Source organism: Siphateles boraxobius, unplaced genomic scaffold (genome assembly GCF_051911475.1).
Source record: "Siphateles boraxobius isolate OS27281-9 unplaced genomic scaffold, OSU_SipBor_1 26, whole genome shotgun sequence".
NCBI classification, from domain to species: Eukaryota; Metazoa; Chordata; class Actinopteri; order Cypriniformes; family Leuciscidae; genus Siphateles; species Siphateles boraxobius.
In genome coordinates, this window is record NW_027508876.1 from 12,953,854 (window position 1) to 12,974,299 (window position 20,446).

General features: G+C 36.6%; 1 protein-coding gene across 3 annotated transcripts in view; it reads right to left on the reverse strand.

Annotated features, from left to right (window-relative positions):
• Window positions 1-20,446, reverse strand: part of pou6f2 (POU class 6 homeobox 2) — a 156,285-nt gene that overhangs the window by 72,291 nt on the left and 63,548 nt on the right. For all 3 annotated transcript variants that reach the window (XM_077244354.1, XM_077244355.1, XM_077244353.1), the window contains one exon: window positions 9,008-9,230. In XM_077244354.1, coding sequence (XP_077100469.1) covers window positions 9,008-9,230 — 223 coding nt within the window. The remainder of the gene's footprint in view (window positions 1-9,007; window positions 9,231-20,446) is intronic.

The following is a 20,446-nucleotide window of genomic DNA, read 5'->3' on the forward strand; positions in this document are numbered from 1 at the left end:
CCTTCACTGAAGAAAATAAAACTTTAATGACACCTAAATAACCTTTCATATTACTTAAACACATGAGTCAAAATGTTATTTTAGGTGGCAGAACATTAAAACACAAATACAGGTTACATTAAACCTCTTTCGCGTTGAATCTTCCGTCTTTTAATCTCTACCTCTTCCTCAAAAAGAAATATCAGTGTTTTCATGTCTACACAGTACCATTAAGTGAACAGGTTCAGTTCAGCACCACGGACAGCTCACTCACAACAAGCATTCTAAGCAGCTAGTGTTTTCAAGGGTCATAAATAGACACATTTTGTGAGATTTTATCATTATTTTTTTTATCGTGTCAGAGTTGTAAACCCATGTTCTCTAGGTAGGTATCTTTTGCAGTAGCAGATAACTTTCCTTCACCAAGTATTGACTCGAAACGAAAGTCTCTTAAATTAACTTTCACTTGCAGTTTTTTTTGTTTTTTTTAAATAAGGCAAGAGTAACAGTTCTTGTTATTTTAGTTACAAACATGTCGCTAGCAAATTATGAGCTTTCTATTGTTTTTTTCCTGTGTTCAACTTTATCACCCTTCAGGCTTCAAGTTTCTCTTTGACTTGGCTACTTTTAGCTAACCTAAGTGAGTTAGCAGCTTCAAGTTCCCCGTCTGTGTCAGTACTCAGTCTACAGCGATGCCCCGGTCTGACAGGCGAGCGATTCCTGTGAGACTACAACTGCTCTTTCATTGAGACAGAGGAGCAGTGTTGTGATTAGAGCCAACATGGTTCCTCATTAGCCTACGAGCGTGGAGAGACTCAGGCAATTACTCCTCATCCCTGAGTGCCGTTTTATGTTTCCTCTAAAGGGAACACGCGCACTATTCCTACCCAGAACGCCCCACACTCCCCTTACACGCTACGCTGCAGGTTCTGATGTGCACCGATCAGGCAGCTTACAATATGAATATGAAAGAGCCAGAGTATACATTTGTTCTGCATTAACTCAATGTAGGCTGACAATGTAGCACTGATCTTTCATTTGCCTTACATCTCTTTAGGGAAAATATGCCGTATTACAAGGATGTTTCCAAAAAGCTTTTTCATAGGTCATGAAAAGACAGTTATTTCATGATCTGAGGGTTACCCTTATGTTTTTTGCGAGAGGCCTGTTTTGAGGCTTTCTGAGCTGATGAGCAACCACGTAGATGTTATTTTCGTTCCGCAGCTTATTGAAAGACGCTTTGATGTAAGGAGAAGCACATTCTGTCATTTGCTTTGTTATGAGACAGAATATGGAAGGAATGTACAACAGAGGGATTTGTAATTTTCAAAACAGCAAAATCATATCATTAAGTCTCACATCAAGTCAAATGAAATCAAACAATGTTATTTGTGACATGAAGAAATGTCACAGTGCCAAGCAAACAGACTTTCATTTTTCCATGTTTTTTGAAACACCACCCTACCTCATATATAATCACATTATAATTTCCAATCTCTCTTTTTTTTTTTACAATTTCTAAATAAATGTTTAATTCTATTCCTAACACCATGTTTATAGTCTGATGGACAAACAAACATGAGGCTGATTCTTATTCTATTCAAGTTACGGCTGGAATCATACACATAGTGTTCAAGAGGGAATTCACTTTCTTTACTTGACATGTCCAGACATTAATCTTCCTGACAAAATAACAAGCTACAGCGGCGCCAGGGTTTAAAATGAGTGCGGAGCAACGCAAGCGCAGGCTTTTATTTAGACGACCGTGCCGAACTTCATGAAGCTGCCCCATCGCTGTGACGACCGTGGAGAGACGCAGTGGCGGGTGTGCATACGCACTGCTGAGCCCTTCTGCTCCTCACGCTCATGTGGACGGTCACAGTGAGGCGGCAATCTCCTAATTTGGAAAAGGTGAGCGGTATGGTGTCATAAGTGGCTCTAACAGCTATGCAATCCTTTTCCCTTAAAAGTTATGTTTTTTACACGTTACATGTTAAATGGTTAGTTCACCCAAAAGTGAAAATGCTATCGTAATTTAGCCCCCCTTCTGTCCTTACAAAGCAAACAAACCAAACAAAAATGATGACTTCCATTGTATGTACAAAAACAGACATTTCTGAAAATATCTTCTTTTATGTTCCACAGACAGTCATCGGTGGAACGATATGAGATTTTCATTTTTGGATGAAGAAACCTTTAAAATTTCTTATCCCATCTTAATATGCACAACTAGAAGTTTGACAACTATAAGTAAACTATTCATAAATTAAGGGTAGAGTAGGCTATTTGTTTCATAAACACTGTTTGTTATACTGGTGGCAGCTCTCTTTGCATCCTGATAGCAATCAATAATGGAAGTGGTCTAAATATTAAAACATGAACATGTATCTTTTGTGGAAGTCTCAGGACCAAACAATGTTCGTCCAATCATTGCATTAGGTCCGAATGCAAGGATATGATGTCCTCTGGATGTCAACATATGCATTTCTAAACCTCCATGCACCCTGCTCAAAAAGCTTATGCTGCGTTCACGCCGTGTCGCAACCGTAATTACGAGATGGCAACCAGTGACCTTTTACCTGGAGCTGTTCACGTCCTCCGACTCGGATTTATGCATTTCAAGACTATCAATGCTGAAATTAACCTGCAGCAGTCCGGTGGTACAAGCAAGAGCTCTGTTGTTTACGTTCATTATTATTGTAATGTTATCTGCTTTGAGACATGAGGTTCTCGTCTTTGTAAACTCTGCTCTCTGCGTTCATGTCTTCTGGATGAGACGTGGCTTTGGAGAGCGCTCTGAAGGGAGGGTGGGATATTATGCTTCCAAAGCTAACTTGCTATTGCTAGCCTCTCTGAAATTGCCTACCTTACCTTTAAACAAAATGTGGGTGGGGCCATATGTTTGACAGACCAATGGCAGACAAGATGAGTGTTCAAAAAGCCAATGTTTACAATGACGATCTTATTCAGAGTTCCAGTTTTTAAAAAATAATACTGTAATGAATGCAAATAATAAGTTAGTTCTTTTCAATTAATCAAAAACACTAATTCTAAAGTAGTCATTTATAAAATTAATACAAACGTATTGTTATTTAATATATAGATAAGGCCAATTATTAACACCTCTAAAAAGTGTGGAAAGTCTGTGTAGTTAACTAATGTTAAAAAGGAACCTTATTGTAGAGTGTTACCATTCTTTACAATTCCAATCCCTATTTAGGATTGTGTAACTGTACTAATGGTTATGTCATCATGACTTTATTATCTTCGTTTCATTTATGCAATAATGCGTAAATAATTGATATCTGGCTCTGATAGACACAAGGGGTGTTTCTCAATATCCCTCCTCATCTCCTCGCTCCTCTGTCCTCCATCCTATGACCCGGGAACCAATCAAGCACAGCCATCTTGAAGGACATCTCAATTCTCTAATTGCACCGCGAGGAGTCGAAGATCGAGGAGTGAGGGGTGAGGAGGCTTCCAGAGGAGTCATGAGCGAGGATACACGGGTGTATCCTATGCGGAAGTGTTTAATTGACTAAACGTGACGCACGTATAAACTCTCCTCCCCCTTCACATCGGTCACAATCTGTTTTAATTTATACTTTACCCTTGCAGTTTATATAATCCACAGATCTCACATATTAAACAGGGTCTCTTGCTTTATTATTATTCATTATGAATTTCTTAAAGGTGCTCAAAGCGATGTCACGCGTTTTTTAGGCCAAAACATTTTTTGTCACACACAACAAACATCTCCTCACTATCCGCTAGCTGCCTGTCCCCTGAACACACTGTAAAAAAACACGGTCTCTGCAGACACCCCAGGCTCCACAAACGGCAACAAAAACAAACTGGGCTTACCCGCACCACGAAACATAACAAACTGTTCCAGCCAATAACCAATAAGAAGGGTTTGGGGGGTTAGTGCGCGGATGAGGAGGAGGGAGGGTCTAGCTAGCCTTCGTTTTGTTTGACAATACTTTAAACATCAACAAGAAGTGATGTCACCTCGACATCGCTTAGAGCACCTTTAAATAACCAAACTTCAACAACATAAGGGCAGATCCTTTGAGTGCTGCTGATGACGCTGTGGAGTGACGCTCGAGTGATCAAGTATTCCAATGTATAAAAAAAGCTTTCATTCAATTCCTCCGTTCTCATTTTCTTTCCTTGCTCCTTCCCTCGTATCCTACAGGGGGTGGAGCTGAGACGCTAGGAAAGGAAGCAAGGAAAGGAAACGAGGATGCACAAATAAGAAATGAGAAGCACCCAATGCATCCATCATAAATTACTTTTTACTCTCTTTTTTTAACCTCACACATTTTAATTGTATTCTCACCCTGACATGAGCTATTAGATCTTTTTTGCTCCTCATTAGTGTGACTAATTAAAACATATGAAAGTGGCCTGTCTACTTCATCTTCCTTTAACAGAGACGAGTTTTTGATATAGAGTTAATAAGAACATACTACAGAAGTACACTGATCTATGTGTCTTTTTTGGTGCTTGAGGTCTGGATCTCTGCAGGTTGTGATTAATCAGGCCTGGCGGGCTGAGCTCACCGCTCAACTAAGACTGTCTGGCAGAAGTGCTGTGCCAGCAGCTCTCCATCAATGGGGGGTAGGGGGGATGATACGATAGGATTGGGGGATTGTGGGACAGTGTGACTGGCTGCAGGGAGAGTAGACACAGTCAAATCATTTAATGTCACATGGCACCCGTGACACTACGCCCTTAGAGAATCCCCCAGGTTCTGATTCTAAAACTAAGAGGCCTAGTCAGAATAAGTCACACTAGTTTGTCACTGGGCATTTTTTAAGGATGAGGACTTTTCTGTTTGCATTTGCACCACTGTTCACAATTTGAGTGCACATACTTAAAGGGAAGGTTCACTTAAAAATGAAATCACCAATCCTGTACGACTTTCTTTCTTTGGCATTACATAAAAGACGATCATTTGAAGAATGTAGGAACCGAAACAATGCTGGACCCTGCTGACTTTAACTGAATGTGGGAAAACACTGAGGCAAAAAGGAAGTGAGGAAAACACAGAAGTCATAAAAAAAATTGAACGACATGAATCTTTTTTCGGTGAAAATCGGTTATATATATATATATATATATATATATATATATATATATATATATAAAATTTACTAAAATACTAAAACTTTATTAACACCAAGTTTAAATTATATTTTGAAACCTAGATTTTCCATATAGTTTAAGACTCCACTGTTCATGACGATTTGAAAAAAGAAAGAATCTCAGACGACAACGGACTCACTCAAAACATTGTTGCCGAACAAGCATAAAAAGTAAGTTAAGACAGACAATTAATGGACCATTAAAATTCACTCCAACATAGAACCTCTTTCTAGGGTCCATTTAAGAGAGTCCTCAAAATGTGAGGCAGGCCCTACAGGCACATTATCGTGAACTGCGGGAATTCTGGGAAATTTTAGATATTTATTTAGCCCATGTGAGCGTTTATTAAAAGCCTCTGATGCGTGTTTTTATTTATGCATGTTTGTGTCCATTAGAGGCTTCTTCTCCATCCCTCTATTTTAGCCATCCCGTCCATCCATTTCTTCGGGACAACCTGTTTCCTGCAGTGCATTCTTTTAATCTTCGGCCTCCTCCTCCTTCCGAAAAAGGAAAACGTGCTATTTTACATGCACTCAAATTTATAACCTATCATTTTTTAGTCAGGCATTAGAGAAGGCACCTCATCTAAGATTTATGACTGACGGTTTCCCCCTTCCACCCTTCAATCTAATGGTATAAAAGAGACAATGTTTTAAACATTAAAATGAAAACCATTTACAACTATGATCAAAAGAGAACATTCGTGCATTAAAGTTTAAAAGCCGAGGAGAAGTATGGACGTGCGGACGGAAGGAAAGAGGAGGGGGAGAGATAGAGGTAGAGAGGATAAGACACAAGCATAGTGAATACTCCTACTGAAAGAAGAAAGAGCCTTAAAGTGCTTTTGCGCTTCGTTGCAAAACGCTGACCTGTAATGAATGTGAACTACTTTCCCCGCCTATATCGTTCTGATCCTCCTGTCCCCGGCCTTTCCGAGCACTTTTCCCAGGTATATCTTAAACGTGTACTGTTTGGATGGGGTGATGGTACTTTGTAGGGCTGTAACGATACGCGATATAAAATCGAAATCGCGATACTCAGGTCCACGATCCTGTATCGCGATGTGAGAAGGCAGAATCGCGATCACACCCCTTCCAACTCCCAGAGTTATCCTTCCTGTCCAGAACCAGGGCTCGAATTTCGGCGCGGGTATTGCGCATAATTCTAATCATTCCCGCAGGTCTCCCATTTATAATGTGGGAAATTCCCGCAATCGTAATCCACACAGATAATAAAATAAAATCATTCTTTTAACAACTATCTTCCAGACGCAATTTCACAAACAGCGTGAGTGTTCAGCGGTGCCGCGCGTCTTCTATCTCTTCTCATAATGTTTTGTGCAAGGCAGGCATCAAGCGCTGCGGCGATAATACACACTCGCGTTTTGGAGTCGGGACCATAGACTGTAAGGTCGGGACATGACGGAATATTCACTTGCACAATCGGGCCAGCAGTGCATCGTGACTGAAGTCTTTTTAAGTCTTACCAGTTTAAACATTCAAGCGATTTTAAACTAATCAGTGCTCGCGCGCTCTCTGAGATTATTTTCTATGCGCACATTCATAGAAAATCCACCTCAAAAACAGCTGGCTAGTAACTATTTTTCGCGGATTATATTGCTTTAACACGCAAAATTGTCAATTTCGGTCTTTGTGAGTAGGCTATACTCTAAATAGGCTATAGTCGGTTTTGTCTTTAATAAACATAAAACGCATGCCAGTATAATGAACACAGGATCCGTGCACTAGCTCTTAAAGTGACGGCAGCCATATGTGTCTGTCATTAATTTTGTTGTCAAAACAACAAAAGATGGCTTTAAGTTAAAGGAATCAGGATTAATAGCCTATGTATTTAATTTATTCAGGACTAAAATACTACCCAGTGTTATTTTCCATTTGATTACTTTATTCAGTATCTGTATATAAATACTAGTGTTAGACCTATTCAAAAACTTTTCTCTTTAATTGTCTTTATTTGTATCTTTATTCTATTGTATTTAATTGTGCTACTTTTTTCAATTTAATTAAACAATTTAAATCAAGCTTCCTTGTGATGTGTAAATTCTTAACAACAATAGGCTATTACCCCATTGTAAAAATGCAATGAGCGCAAACATTTAGGCAAGATAAATGTAATAATTTTGTTTGGAAAAAATGCCCCCCCTTTCTCCCCTCAAACAAAAAAAATCCCCCCCATGAGAATCATCTAAAGGGGGGATCCCCCCCCCCCTCCCCCCTCCTCCCCCCCTCCCCTCCCCTCAGGCCCATGAGAACTACCACATCTTTAAATTACTATTAGTATTATTTGAAGTTAACATTATAAAATAGCCTACGTAGACCTACACCACAAAACTAGTTGAGGATAAATTATTTAAAATTTGGCAATTTCAGCATTATGGACGTGAAATTTGCAGCCAAAACTTGAAATATAAATTCTCAGAAAGTGCATTAAATTAATCCTCAATTGACCGGCAACACGTCCAACATGCAGATGCATATTACGGCACCATCCCGAAATCAATTTAGTTGGAGTACAGAACACAGCCCAAAAGCAGCAGCCTACACTGCCGTATAGTATAATAATTTGCATAGTTATTATTGTTCTTTGGTGTTTAGATTATACAGGTTTTTCCTAATGTTATTTAATAAAAATACCGGTATTTTTTTTCTTCTCTCAAAATCTCTTTTTTTCACCACAAGCCCCGCCCCCTCAAGCCCCGCCCCCGTGATAGAATCGCGATACGAATCGAATCGTGGGTCAAAAATCGTGATACGAATCGAATCGTGGGTTTGGTGTATCGTTACAGCCCTAGTACTTTGAGATGGCACAACTTTTATGAGTCACAAAAAAACAACAAACTGTCGAAGACCAAATGCTGTATACCACAGAACGTTTTCATGAAAGGCTAATTCCCATTGAATTTGTCTTCACAGGTTCTGATGGTACTTTTTAACCCTTGCTTTAATATGGGTATTCATTTAAAGGGATAGTTAACCCAAAAATGAAAATTAGCCCTTGATTTACTCACCCTAAAGTCATCCTAGGTGTATGTGACATTCTTCTTTCAAACGAATACAATCTGAGTTATATTAAAAAATGTCCTGGCTTTTCCAAAATGTATAGTGGTAGTGAATGGCTGTTACTGTTTTGAAGTCCATAAAAGTGCATCAATCCATCCTAAAAGTGCTCCACATGGCTCTGGGGGTTAATAAAGGCCTTCTGAAGAGAAGCGATGCATTTGTGTAAGAAAAATATCAATATTTAAAACTTTACAAACTGTAATCTCTAACTTCCGCTTACTGTCGTACGCGTGTTCACGAGAGACTGGCATTCCAGCGTACGACGTAGATCACTTCAGAAGGCCTTTATTAACCCCCGGAGCCGTGCGGATTACTTTTATCATGGATGGATGCACTTTTATGGACTGTTTCAAAACCGAAACAGCCATTCAATGCCATTATAAATCTTAGAAGAGCCTGGACATGTTTTAATATAACTCCAATTGTATTCTTCTGAAAGAAGAATGTCATACACACCTAGGATGTCTTGAGGGTGAGTAAATCATGGGCTAATTTTCATTTTTTGGTGAACTATCCCTTTAAGTGAGTATTCTTTTGGTTTATAGATTAAATAGATAAATAAATAAACAACAAAAAGCTAAATAAATTAATAATAATAATGTGTATGTATGTGTATATGTACGTATATGACCCGAAAATTAACACAGCATCTGCATTTGATGACCAGAAGTTAAAGAATTAAAGTAGACTTAAATAAACAGCATTATGTATATAATTCTCAATAAATAAATAAACAATCAAACTAATTTAATCAATAAATAAATAATCAAACTAATTTAATCAATAAGTATTCATACCTTGCAGATTCTGTAGAGGGAGTGTCATGATGCCACCAGCAGCAGCGGCGGCCACCAGGCCCTGTATGTTGGCAGCAGTGGGCAGAGAGAGTACCAGGCCCTGCTGTCCACCCAGATGCCCACCAGCGTTAAAGGGAATCAGAATGGGCTGGTTCAGACCCGGAGCTCCACCGGACATCACTCCGCTAACTGCTGACGCCAGCTGCTGAGCCACTAGTAGAGACTGAAAGAGAAGAAGTTTAACAGGAACTCTTTCAATGTATGATGTTTACATATCAAAATCAAGCTCATTTGGAGATTCTGTCATTTGGCCAAAATCTCTTTTTATAAAAGATAAAGTGAAGACTATTTAAGACCGTATTTGCTATGACTTATATGACTATGAAATGCTAGACTAAGACATACTCCTCCGCTCCTAAAATAGATAAAACATTAGCCTATATATATATATATATATAGGGCCAGATTTACTAAATAGGGAAAGTTAGCATGAGTGAGCAATCACATAAAAGCACAGATGGGAGTGGAAAGTTATGCCAATGGTTTACTGACAATGAACACATTAAAGAACACTGACACAGCCAGATAATTTCCATAATGACCAACGAAATCTACCAAGAGCAGTGCAAATTAGCGTCTGGTTTTTTTTTGGGGGGGGGGCATTAAATAATTGTGCAAATACCACTAAATTGACTCACGCAAACCTTAGTAAATCGCATTGCATGAATCATTTAAATACATAATAAATTTTGCGTCAGAAAGGGAAACTCTTACAAATGCATATGCAATAAGCTCAGCCGCAAAAATAACTGTGTCCACGCCTTTTCAGTGCTAATTTTTCACTGCATGTCGTCAGTAAATCCTGCTAGTAGTTTTTTAACCCCAAAAGAGGGTTTGCGCTGGTGCAAGCTGCTAGTAAATCCATCCCATACAGTAGTGTTTCTTGAGTAAACACTATACTTATTCAAACAGACAACTCTTTATTTACTTTTGCACTACAAATTGACAGAGATGATCCAAAATGTGTGCATTGCTTAATTCAAGTTTGAGCCGGGGTTGAGTTATGAGGTTTTACTGACAGTTTGAGGAACCAATGGAGTTAAGAGGTTTAGTCACAAGTTGTTTTTAATACTTTTCATTGGTTAAATAGTTGCAAAACCTACAAAAAAGACCAAAAAGGGTGACCAATGGTAATGATTTATGGAGAAAAAATAAAAATGACGAAGTATGGAGATATGAGGTGCTACTGCTCCTTCCTACATGTCAGCAATTTCTCACTCACTCTCTCTCTCTCTCTCTCTGTCTCTCTCTCTCTCTCACTTTTACACATTGGCTACATTATCATCGCTCCCATTAGTATTCATTTCTGCTTCTTTGGCTTGATCTTGTACAGTCAACCTGTATTACTGAAGATTTTTCTATTTAAGTCAGATTATTCAAGCATCGTTTCCTCAGTGATGACCAGTGTAATTTCTTAAACTCTTTAGAGATCTACAGATGAATGAAAACTATAAAGGTTTGGATCAACATGAATTTTAATTTGGGGACTTTAGAGTTAAGTAGAAGGCAAAAAATATTCCTGGTTATAGCAGTTTTATCATTTCTGGCATGATGCAGTTTTCCTAATTTTTGAACACAAAGAAAAAAAGAATGGAATGACATGGAATAGAATGACTTTATGTGGTGGCATTATTCAAACATTAAAAGCAAACATTTTAGGGATGGGAGGTTCTAGAGAAACCTTTCAAACTGAAAGCGGTTCACTGATGCATTTGACTTCTGTGTGATAAGACAAGGCTTTACTCGTTGCTTTAACATTTCATTTACAACAAACATCTCAAATGCAATGGTATGCTAATCAGCATAAAACAACACTATTGAATATTCTTTCTCCATCTAAATGAAAAAAACAAACAGACAAAAAGAATTTGTCAAAAAGACGAAAAAACGTCTTTCATATGGATCATATTGAAAGATGTCATTTGTCATTTCATTCACTTTAAACATTGACATAAAAAAGTGCAAAAAATCAATTAACCAGTCAGTGGATGACAACAAAGACTTTTCTGACATAGCTGTGGGACATATGCTTAATCTTGCTGTTTTAAGTGTGTGTGATGTTGGTTATTTGAGGCACAAAATCTAAGATTGTCTGTCAGCATCTCATCTCTATCTCAAAGCAAATGCCATTGCCTGGTTTGCCTCTTTGCTCATATGCTTGATATCTGTGCATTTTGAATAAGTCAGTTTAAAAATCCATATGTTGACACATTCTTGAGAGCTAAGAATATACACTATACAGTGCAAAAGTTTGGGGTCTGAATATTTTTTTATGCATTTGAAATAAGTCTCTTATGCCTACCATGGCTGCAATTTGATCACAAATACATAAAGTAAAATAGACATAATATTACAATTACAATAATAAAAAAAATTGGTAAATATATAAAATATATAAATTTGGTAACACTTTAGTTTAGGGTCCAATCCTCACTATTAACTACAGTAGTTGCTTAGCATGCATATTAGTAGGATATTGGCTGATTTTTATCACTTATAAAGCACATAAAATGAATCCTACCCAATTCCTAAACTTAACAACTATCCAACTGTTAAAAAGCAGTAATTAGGAGTTTATTGAGTCGTAGTTAATAGTTAGTTAATAGTGAGAATCGGACCCTAAAGTGTGGTAAAGTACAAACTTTTTAAAAGCAGTGTGTATACTGAGATCAGGCTTTGCTTTGCCATACATTTAAACCAAGACATCAATGTTTAAGAAAAATAGGACCATGCAATATTTATCACACTGGTAGATTGTTCTTCAATCTATAAATAAAGGGTTAAATTAAGAACCTCTATGACCCACATTTTCCATGTTGTTTATTTCAGGACTGTAAAGGATTAAATGTGTCTATAGCACCGAGCTTGGCATTTTTGTACAAATAAACTGACTCTAAATGGTTCATTCTGAACCCCACTCATACAGAGGAAATGATTAAAGGGCACTTGACCTAAACAACTCAACAGCCTCCATCAGTCTGAAGATGACTAAAACCAGAAGGATAGCTTAGAGATTGAGACTAACTTTATAGAACACAGAGTCCATTTGGTATGATGCTGGTTAACCAGAGTATTAAAAGTTCTTTGTATAATATAAGGATATGTTCTTTTATAGGGTCTTTGGTAGAAGGGATTTTTTTTTTCTGCATAATTACCACACATTTTTGAGACTTGGATCAAAACATTTACAATCTGAAATTAATCAGATATGATCACTGGAATGTTCTTATGATAAGTATATAATTTCATTTTATTTACTCTTTATTTAATGGAAATGAAGACGCTGAATCATCAATCATCAATCACTTCACATAAAAATACTTGCCCTCATAACTTCATACAGATTTTATTATTAATACTAAGAAAAAAAACATATACCTCTTTTATAAGGTTTTACAGCAGTGCCCCTACTACTAGGTCCACAGAGAAGGAAATGAATAGTTGAAATAAAGTCGTTATTTTTGTTTTTTTTGCACACAAAAAGTATTCTCGTCGTTTGATAAACTTAAGATTGAGCCACTGTAGTCACTTGGACTATTTTAACAATGTCTTTGATAACTTTTCTGGGCTGGCAAGTTTCAATCCTTGAAGAAGCCTATGGAGGAGTGATCCAGCTCTCAGATGTCATCAAAAATATCTTAATTCGTGTTCCGAAGATGAACGAAGGTCTTACAGGGTTGGAACAACATGAGGGTGAGTAAATACTGACAGAATTTTCATTTTTGGGTGAACTAATTAACCCTTTAATCTCCTTGATACAAAAACTTGCATTCATTCATGCATTCATTCATTCATTCATTTTATTTAAATTAGATTTATCGGACTAAAATAAGATTTTTTTTTTTTTAAGGAGATTTTCTGGTCATCGAACATTAGTGGAACATGTTCGTAGATAATTTGATAAACCACACCTGTGGTTACTTTATAGGATACCTGTGTGGACATGATGACAACTGACTTCATGCATCCACAAAAACACCTGTATACAAAGAATCTAACTGTGATAAAATACATTTTTAGTTTTTTTGAATTTTTGAATTTTTGAATTTTCATGGGCTTTTGCCAAGGAATACAAACTACTGTGTTGTGTCCAGCAGAACGCCTGTGTCAGGAATCATGGGAGGGCCATATACTCCTTTACTCAGCATGAAAACCAGATCTTCTCACTTTCTTTTTTTTGTATTAGATTCACTAATGGCTCACACCGTTTTCCCATCAGCCCTCTCTTTGAGCGACGAGGTAGCTGACAAACTGATCTGAACCCCAGCGTGTCTGTGAAATGGGATCCCCCAGGATCAAAACACACTTTAAAATGGCTGAACAACTCCTCACTCAAAATACCCAAGGGATGCTTACGTCACACTACCACATCACTGCTCCTAAATGTCCATTTGCATACACTAAATACACTTGTTAAAAATACTGTGGCATATTTGTGATAATTACACTAATATTTGTAATATTATAACTTGTTTTTCATTGTACATGTGCATTTTGTATTGTATAAAAGCTCAGTATTTTTTTTTTGCATTGTAATTTTTTTTCTTTTGCTACTGTATAATTTTGTCTAAAACATATATTATTTACATAACATATATACAGTATACAATGCCATGGTATAATATAATATACTGTATATAATGCCATGTGCCATGGTACTTTCGTACATGACAAGGTACTGAATGATTAAAATACATAACATATATGGCACTTCAAGGTACTGTAAACAATAGAATAGCCATGATATACTTTTGTAAGGGCTTCACACACTTTTTTCGTCAGCAAAAATTCTTTGACGAAAAATAATTACTTATGTACCCCCTGAGATTTTAAGTTCATATTTCAATAATTCAAAAAGACATTTAAATGTTTACAGTTCTCTGATGCTGGTTGTCAAATCCTTTTTAGTAAGTGTTTCATTTTGATTGTTTTTATTTTACATTACTCATTTTAATTATGGTTTAGTTTCTTAGCTTTTCTTCAATTCACAAACCCTCTACAGTTCTTTCAACCCCAGTTTGGCAAACCCTGGTTTATGTCAACATGGCATTACTATGGTAAAATGTATTAATAAAAAACATGAAAATACCATGGTAACTTTTGGTATTTTTGTGTTTGTTTGTTTTTGGTGTTTGTTTGTTTTTTGCTATTATTCTTCAATATAGAGTTGACATTGTATTTTTAAGTTCAACTGGACATTCATTCAGAGAATGTAGGGCAGAACTTGACCTTATCCATCAGGTTTGAACCGAATAGTGAAAAGTGGGTGTTGGAGGGTTTGGTGACGTCAGTCAGTAAGAAAAGTCGTTTTAGCAAGTCATTTTTTTCACAATATGACAAGGCACATGAATAATTTTTTTTTGTTAAATAGCATTATTTTAACATGCCTTAAAATAGTTTGAAAGTAGCTCTACACCCTTGCCTCATTTAGTATACGCTATTCTATGAATATGCAAATTAGCCCCGCCTCCAATCACTCGCACAAGCTCAGAGATCCATTCGTTGACAATCACACGTTGACCTGATTGGTTACAAGGTAGTTTGTGATGTCAGAGTCTTTGGTTCACTGCAGTTTTGATGAGAAAATAAAACGCAATGGTGTTGAACTTGTGATTTTGCACATGGTTTGTCTTAAAACATATTAAAAAGTCCACATAGACTTATAAACAACATTAAAAGCTTGATTTTCACCACAGGGGGACTTTAAGGAATGTTAATTTTGACATCAAACCATCCAAGGCATGATAAAAAATGAGAAATTATTAAAAAATACCAATTTAATAAAGTCAGTACTGAATGTATGAGGCTCCAAGAACCTCTGAGCCATAAGTAACATGCCATACCTTCTTGATCTGGCTTTCGGGATTAAATTACCCTTTTCTTTTCCCAAACCCCCCCCCCCCCCCCCCCCATCCCATTCCTCTTTCTAATAAGAACTGAGGGAGCAGCTCAGCGGAGGAAACGCTGAAAGATTACTCGTAATCAGACTGATAGCAGTGTGTGCGAATGAAGCCAGAGGCACAGGAAAGAGTTGGACCCATGTAGGGCTAACTGCCCTCTTACTGATCCAGTTCCGTAATGGCAGTGCACACAATATCCGTCTCTAGAGTGAGAATCCATCAAAACATATTGATCCAGAAACAAGGGAATTGGCCAAGGTGCAGAGAGAGAGCAGTGTGGCTGAAAAGTGTTTGTTTCTGTGGGACTGTCCTGACAGGGTTCATCTATTAAGGCAGAGCTCAGGGGAACGAGAAGACAAGGGCTTGGACATCACTGTGGCGTGTTGAGCTAGATATGGCAACACAAAATGATCATTCTCCATCTTTTAAAAGAGCTTGTTTGTTCTACTCATCCTATAAAACACCACAGTTGATTTCCTGTGAGTATGTGGGTGTCTTTTTGTTTTATTGGGACATTGGTTAGGTGTTGGGTTGGATGGTATGCTCCTTGTTATCATAAAGTCATCAAAATGTTTTTTCTATTATTTCCTTAAAAGGATAGTTGACTGAAAATCACCATCATGTTATTCCAAAACCGCATAACTTTTTTTCTGCAGAAGAAAAAAAAAGGCAAGAGTTTTCAATGCCGTATACCTTTTTAATGAATGGGAATGAGGTTTTTAAAAGTATAAAAAAAGTGGTCTATATGACTTGTGCACCATCTATTTTCAAATTCAGAAGCCATTTGAGATATGTTCAGTATGAGAAACAGACTAAAAGTTAAGGAGTTATACATTGTTCCTTTTCTCATGAACATCTCAAAGTGTGTAACACTATTGTTAGTCAATTGGTTTGATTCTGACTCATAAAACCTGTCTGAATTAGTTTAATTGAGTTAGTCTCAAATTCAACTCACTCACTCAATAGAGAGAAAGATTATAAGTGAATAACGAAGTACATTACTGTGCATCAGTCATATGGACTTACAAAAAAAAGTATTATTCTTTTAGGGTGCTTTTTTTGGTGCTTTTAAAAAAAGTTGAAAACATTTATTGTGCATTTATTGTAATTGCATGGAATATAAATTGTCTCCTTTTGTGTTCCACAGAAAAAGAAAAAAAAGGTTACAGTATACAGACTTGGAAAAACATGAGGTTGGGTAAATGATGACAGATTTTCATTTTTGAGTGAATAAGGCCAAAAAAGTGAATCTAAATATTGCTGGCTACAAATGCACACTTCAGATGATCTAACAGCTGGATTCGCTAAAGTTTTGAGATTAAGGGATTAAATATTTATTAGACATTCAAAAACTTGTTTAAATGATATGAATGCGCATTTGCTTAATGCCGACGGTTTATGAGAGCAGTATAGCATTTGCCTTTCTATTACTAATAATAGAAAGGCAAAAACTGTAATACATTATACTACGCTTGCTGTCTTTGCGTAACAGCTCTGTTTAACCCCCTGGGGTCGGCTATCGCGCGTCTCGCTTTTTTTCCTATCAGTGTAAATGAAACTCAAATAACTCGGTCGATTTTTGTCATACAGGCAAGTGTTATACATCATTAAAAACTGTTAAATGTCTTGGTTTTTTTGTGTACACTAATAATAAAAACAAAAAGTTGTGTTTTTCGTAAAATAAAGAAAAAAAACATGATGCACGTTCTGTCTTCTCTCTCAATGTGAAGTTCATTCTAAAACGCGACAGAAAATGATCTGTATCTCAGTCACTACTTGCCACCCACACATGAAAGTGATGTCTTTACAAAGCTTGAAGTCTCCTTTTTTAAATGAAGTAAATCATATCAAAAACAAATATTCTCGGTTTAAGAAATCCGTATGAAAGCAACGACATGTACAGTTTCTCCAGCCCGAGCTCATTAACTTTAATTTGACCACACCCCCACAAGCGCGAGCTGTTCACATGCAAATGATCCACGTGAAGGAACGCAGAGCTGTTAACGCCCTCATCAGCTCGAAACAAAGAAGCAGCGACTCCAGTATTTCTCTACTTTTCATCAGTTTGGAAGACTGTTTGTGCTGTGGATTTACCTTGGATTTACCTCGGATTTACCTCAGAAGAAGACGTTTTGATTATGAGAACAATTTCTAAGGTAAGAGACATAATAGTAAGTGTTTTATTGTTGCATAAACTTTACATTGTAGCTACTAAACTGGTGCCAGCCTAAAATGTTATGAAATGAGATACAAGTTGCTAGTATGAGTGTTTATTCTAATATGGTGAATATTTTAATGTTTAGACCTGTGTTTACTGTTAAATACTTTGTTTGTGGATATCTGCTCAAACGTAGATGTATAATGTAACAATAATGTTTCATAGTTTGGAGCGGCTCGATCGTTGCACGCACTGAGTTTGTGTCTGAGTCACGCTGTGTGTTTGAAAAGCAAAACACGCCACACATTAGGCTTCACGCCAAACTCATCTCATTTCATAACGAATAAAAATATTTGAAGTAACATATGATAAACAATATATGTTTGTCTAGTGTAGTGTTAGTGAATTGATAATTTTTAACGATTTATAGGCTGCCTGCTATCTAGGTTATTGTTATTATTTTATGCAGCCCTACACATGCCCATATACAAGGCACAACAAACTAGGTGTTCGTATATATATTTACAAAATACATATACATATATACACTGCCGTTCAAAAGTTTGGGGTCGGTAAGATTTTTAATGTTTTAAAGTCACTTATGCTCACCAAGGCTGTATTTATTTGATTTAAAATACAAAACAAACCCAGTAATATTGTGAAATATTATTTAAATGTAAAACAGCTGTTTTCTATGTGAATATATAGTAAAAAGCGTAATTTATTCCTGTGATCAAAGCTGAATTTTCAGCATCATTACTCCAGTCTTCAGTGTCACATGATCCTTCAGAAAGCAGTATAATATGATGATGTGATGCTCAAGAAACATTTATGATTATTATCAATGTTGAAAACAGTTAAACAAAATTAAAAACAACAGCATTTATTTGAAATAGAATCTTTTGTAACTTCTCTTTTTCTTTTAAAAGATAAACATTTTGTAAGAGCTACACTGAAGTTAACAGTTTGATAAATGCAAGTTAATTTTAATCTTTGTGTGCTAAAAATGCACATAAGTCCCTGTAGAGATAGCAATACACATTCTCCTTTTTTGCCAAATAAACAAAAGCATTTCATCAATGTCTTCTCTCTTGCTGTATCAAAATGTCACCTAGCTTTCCTCAGAGATTATCTCAATAATGTGCTTAAAGTCAAGTCAAATTCAAGTCAAGTTTGTGCATGATTACATGATATAAATTTTTTTTAATACTGTATCCTAAATTGTGGAAAATTAAGCTACAGTATAGCCTATATCATAGGGCTGCACAATTAATCGAATTTCTAATCGCGATTACGATTACGGATGCCACGATTACGTATTCGTTCAAAGCCGCGATTACTAAAGAAAATCCACTCTGCGTGTGTGTGTTTAGAGCATAATTAAGTTATGAGAGGCGAATCACGACTACTTCAGAAAACCCAGCACAATATGTCATACCAGGCAGTGACGTAAGTGTACGCTGAAATAAAAAGACTTTCACCTCAGAAAAACGACACTGTCCTGTCAGCCGTTATACTGTGCTCGTAGCGCGCACTCTTCAATTGCACGCGCAAATGCGGCGGCGCGCGCTGTGTATCGCTTCACTGTATAAAGTGCAAAAGAAACTACGAGTAACGTCGTTACAATGTAAATTAGTAAGTCACGGAATAAAAGTAAAATACCAATAAATCACGTGTTAGCTGAGAAGGATTTGCATGCAGGTGTGATTTTCATTCTATTCACCAGGAGCTGTTTCATTAACAGTTCTTGTTAGTATTGTGTATTTACTATGGTAACTGTCGTTTCCATAAGCCCAAAATGCCACTTTATTTTCACTTTGTGTTATTTTTTATATTATTAAATGACTGTGGTGGCTCATATCAACATTGTATTAACAAAAACTAGTTTGGGACTGCTATTTAATTGCTTTAGCATAGTCCTAATGTTTATCTATTAGTAGTCTTTACTATTAGTCATTCTTACAATTGATGGGTATGTTAAGTAAAGGGGGACAGTACTTGTGTGTGTGTGTTAAAAAATGTTGTGTAAACATGTATAATACGCCTATATATATTCAATGTAAATCGTGATAATCGTAATTAATAATCGCAATTACAATTTCAAGGGAATAATCGGCAATTATGATTTTTGTGATAATCGTGCAGCTCTACTATATCATATGATGAAGTACATTTCTGGAGTGTTAAAGATTAAAAGGAAAAAATAACAACAAGAACCGTACAGAACCGAAAACCGTGACCCTAAAACCGTGATACAAACCGAACCGTGGGTTTTGTGAACCGTGCCACCCCTAATATATATGTGTGTGTGTGTGTGTGTGTGTGTGTGTGTCTGTGTGTGAGTGAGTGAGTGAAAAATCTAAAATGTATTCCCAGAATCGTGCAGCCCTATAGTTTGTCTTGATTTCAACATGTTTACAGGTGTTTATTTATTTATTTTTTAGAAAGAGACCAGATGCCACTGGATGAGTCCTGCTGACTTCAACATTCACATGAGTCTCTCTCTCATTTTACCATTGAACATGGTAAAATGAAAAGTCAAACACCTTGGACATGACAGGTATTTAGGCTACTATGTTTCAGGAATGGCACAAAGGTGTGTGACTGTTTAAGTCTTTTTCTTTAGATCAGTGTGTTTACTATGTGCTTTCTGTCCTTTGTTGTGTATTTTTGGATTATGTTGTGTTGTAAATAAATCCAGACAATCTAAAAGCCATTCTTTTTTTAATTTCTCCCCATTCTTTGTGCAAGGCTCCTCATAATGATCAGGCCTGATAGATCTGATAGGGCCATTAGGGGAGGGTCTTTGTCTTTCTCAGGTGTAAAATGCATTCATATTAATGAGAGATCACGCCTCCTCGCATAAAGCTTTCTCACACAAAACACATCATACAAATTTTAAATCAATATATTGTCTTATCTAAATGAGTATGCAGGATGATTTTCACATAGTTTTGGAGCAAATGTTCTTGGCTACGTGAAACAATTTTCAAAAGTCTTGTGAAGAAATAATCACTATGGGTTTTATGACCTTATTTCAGTGACATTTGATTTTTGTTTTTTCACAAACCACGCATAAACATTATCTTAAAACTCCAAACTTTTACATACATGCTGCTTACATATTACTGTAGCAGAGTTTGTGCTGAATACAATGTAATAAGACTTTAGCCATGAAAATGTCACAAGTAACAGAAATAAGCACAAATGTCAGAGCATGTCAGAACACCTCCAGGACCCAGAAAACACCTCAGACCTCAGAGGGTTAATAATTCATTCAACTAACACAGTAAACTAATGTAGACAAATGTATAGGAACTC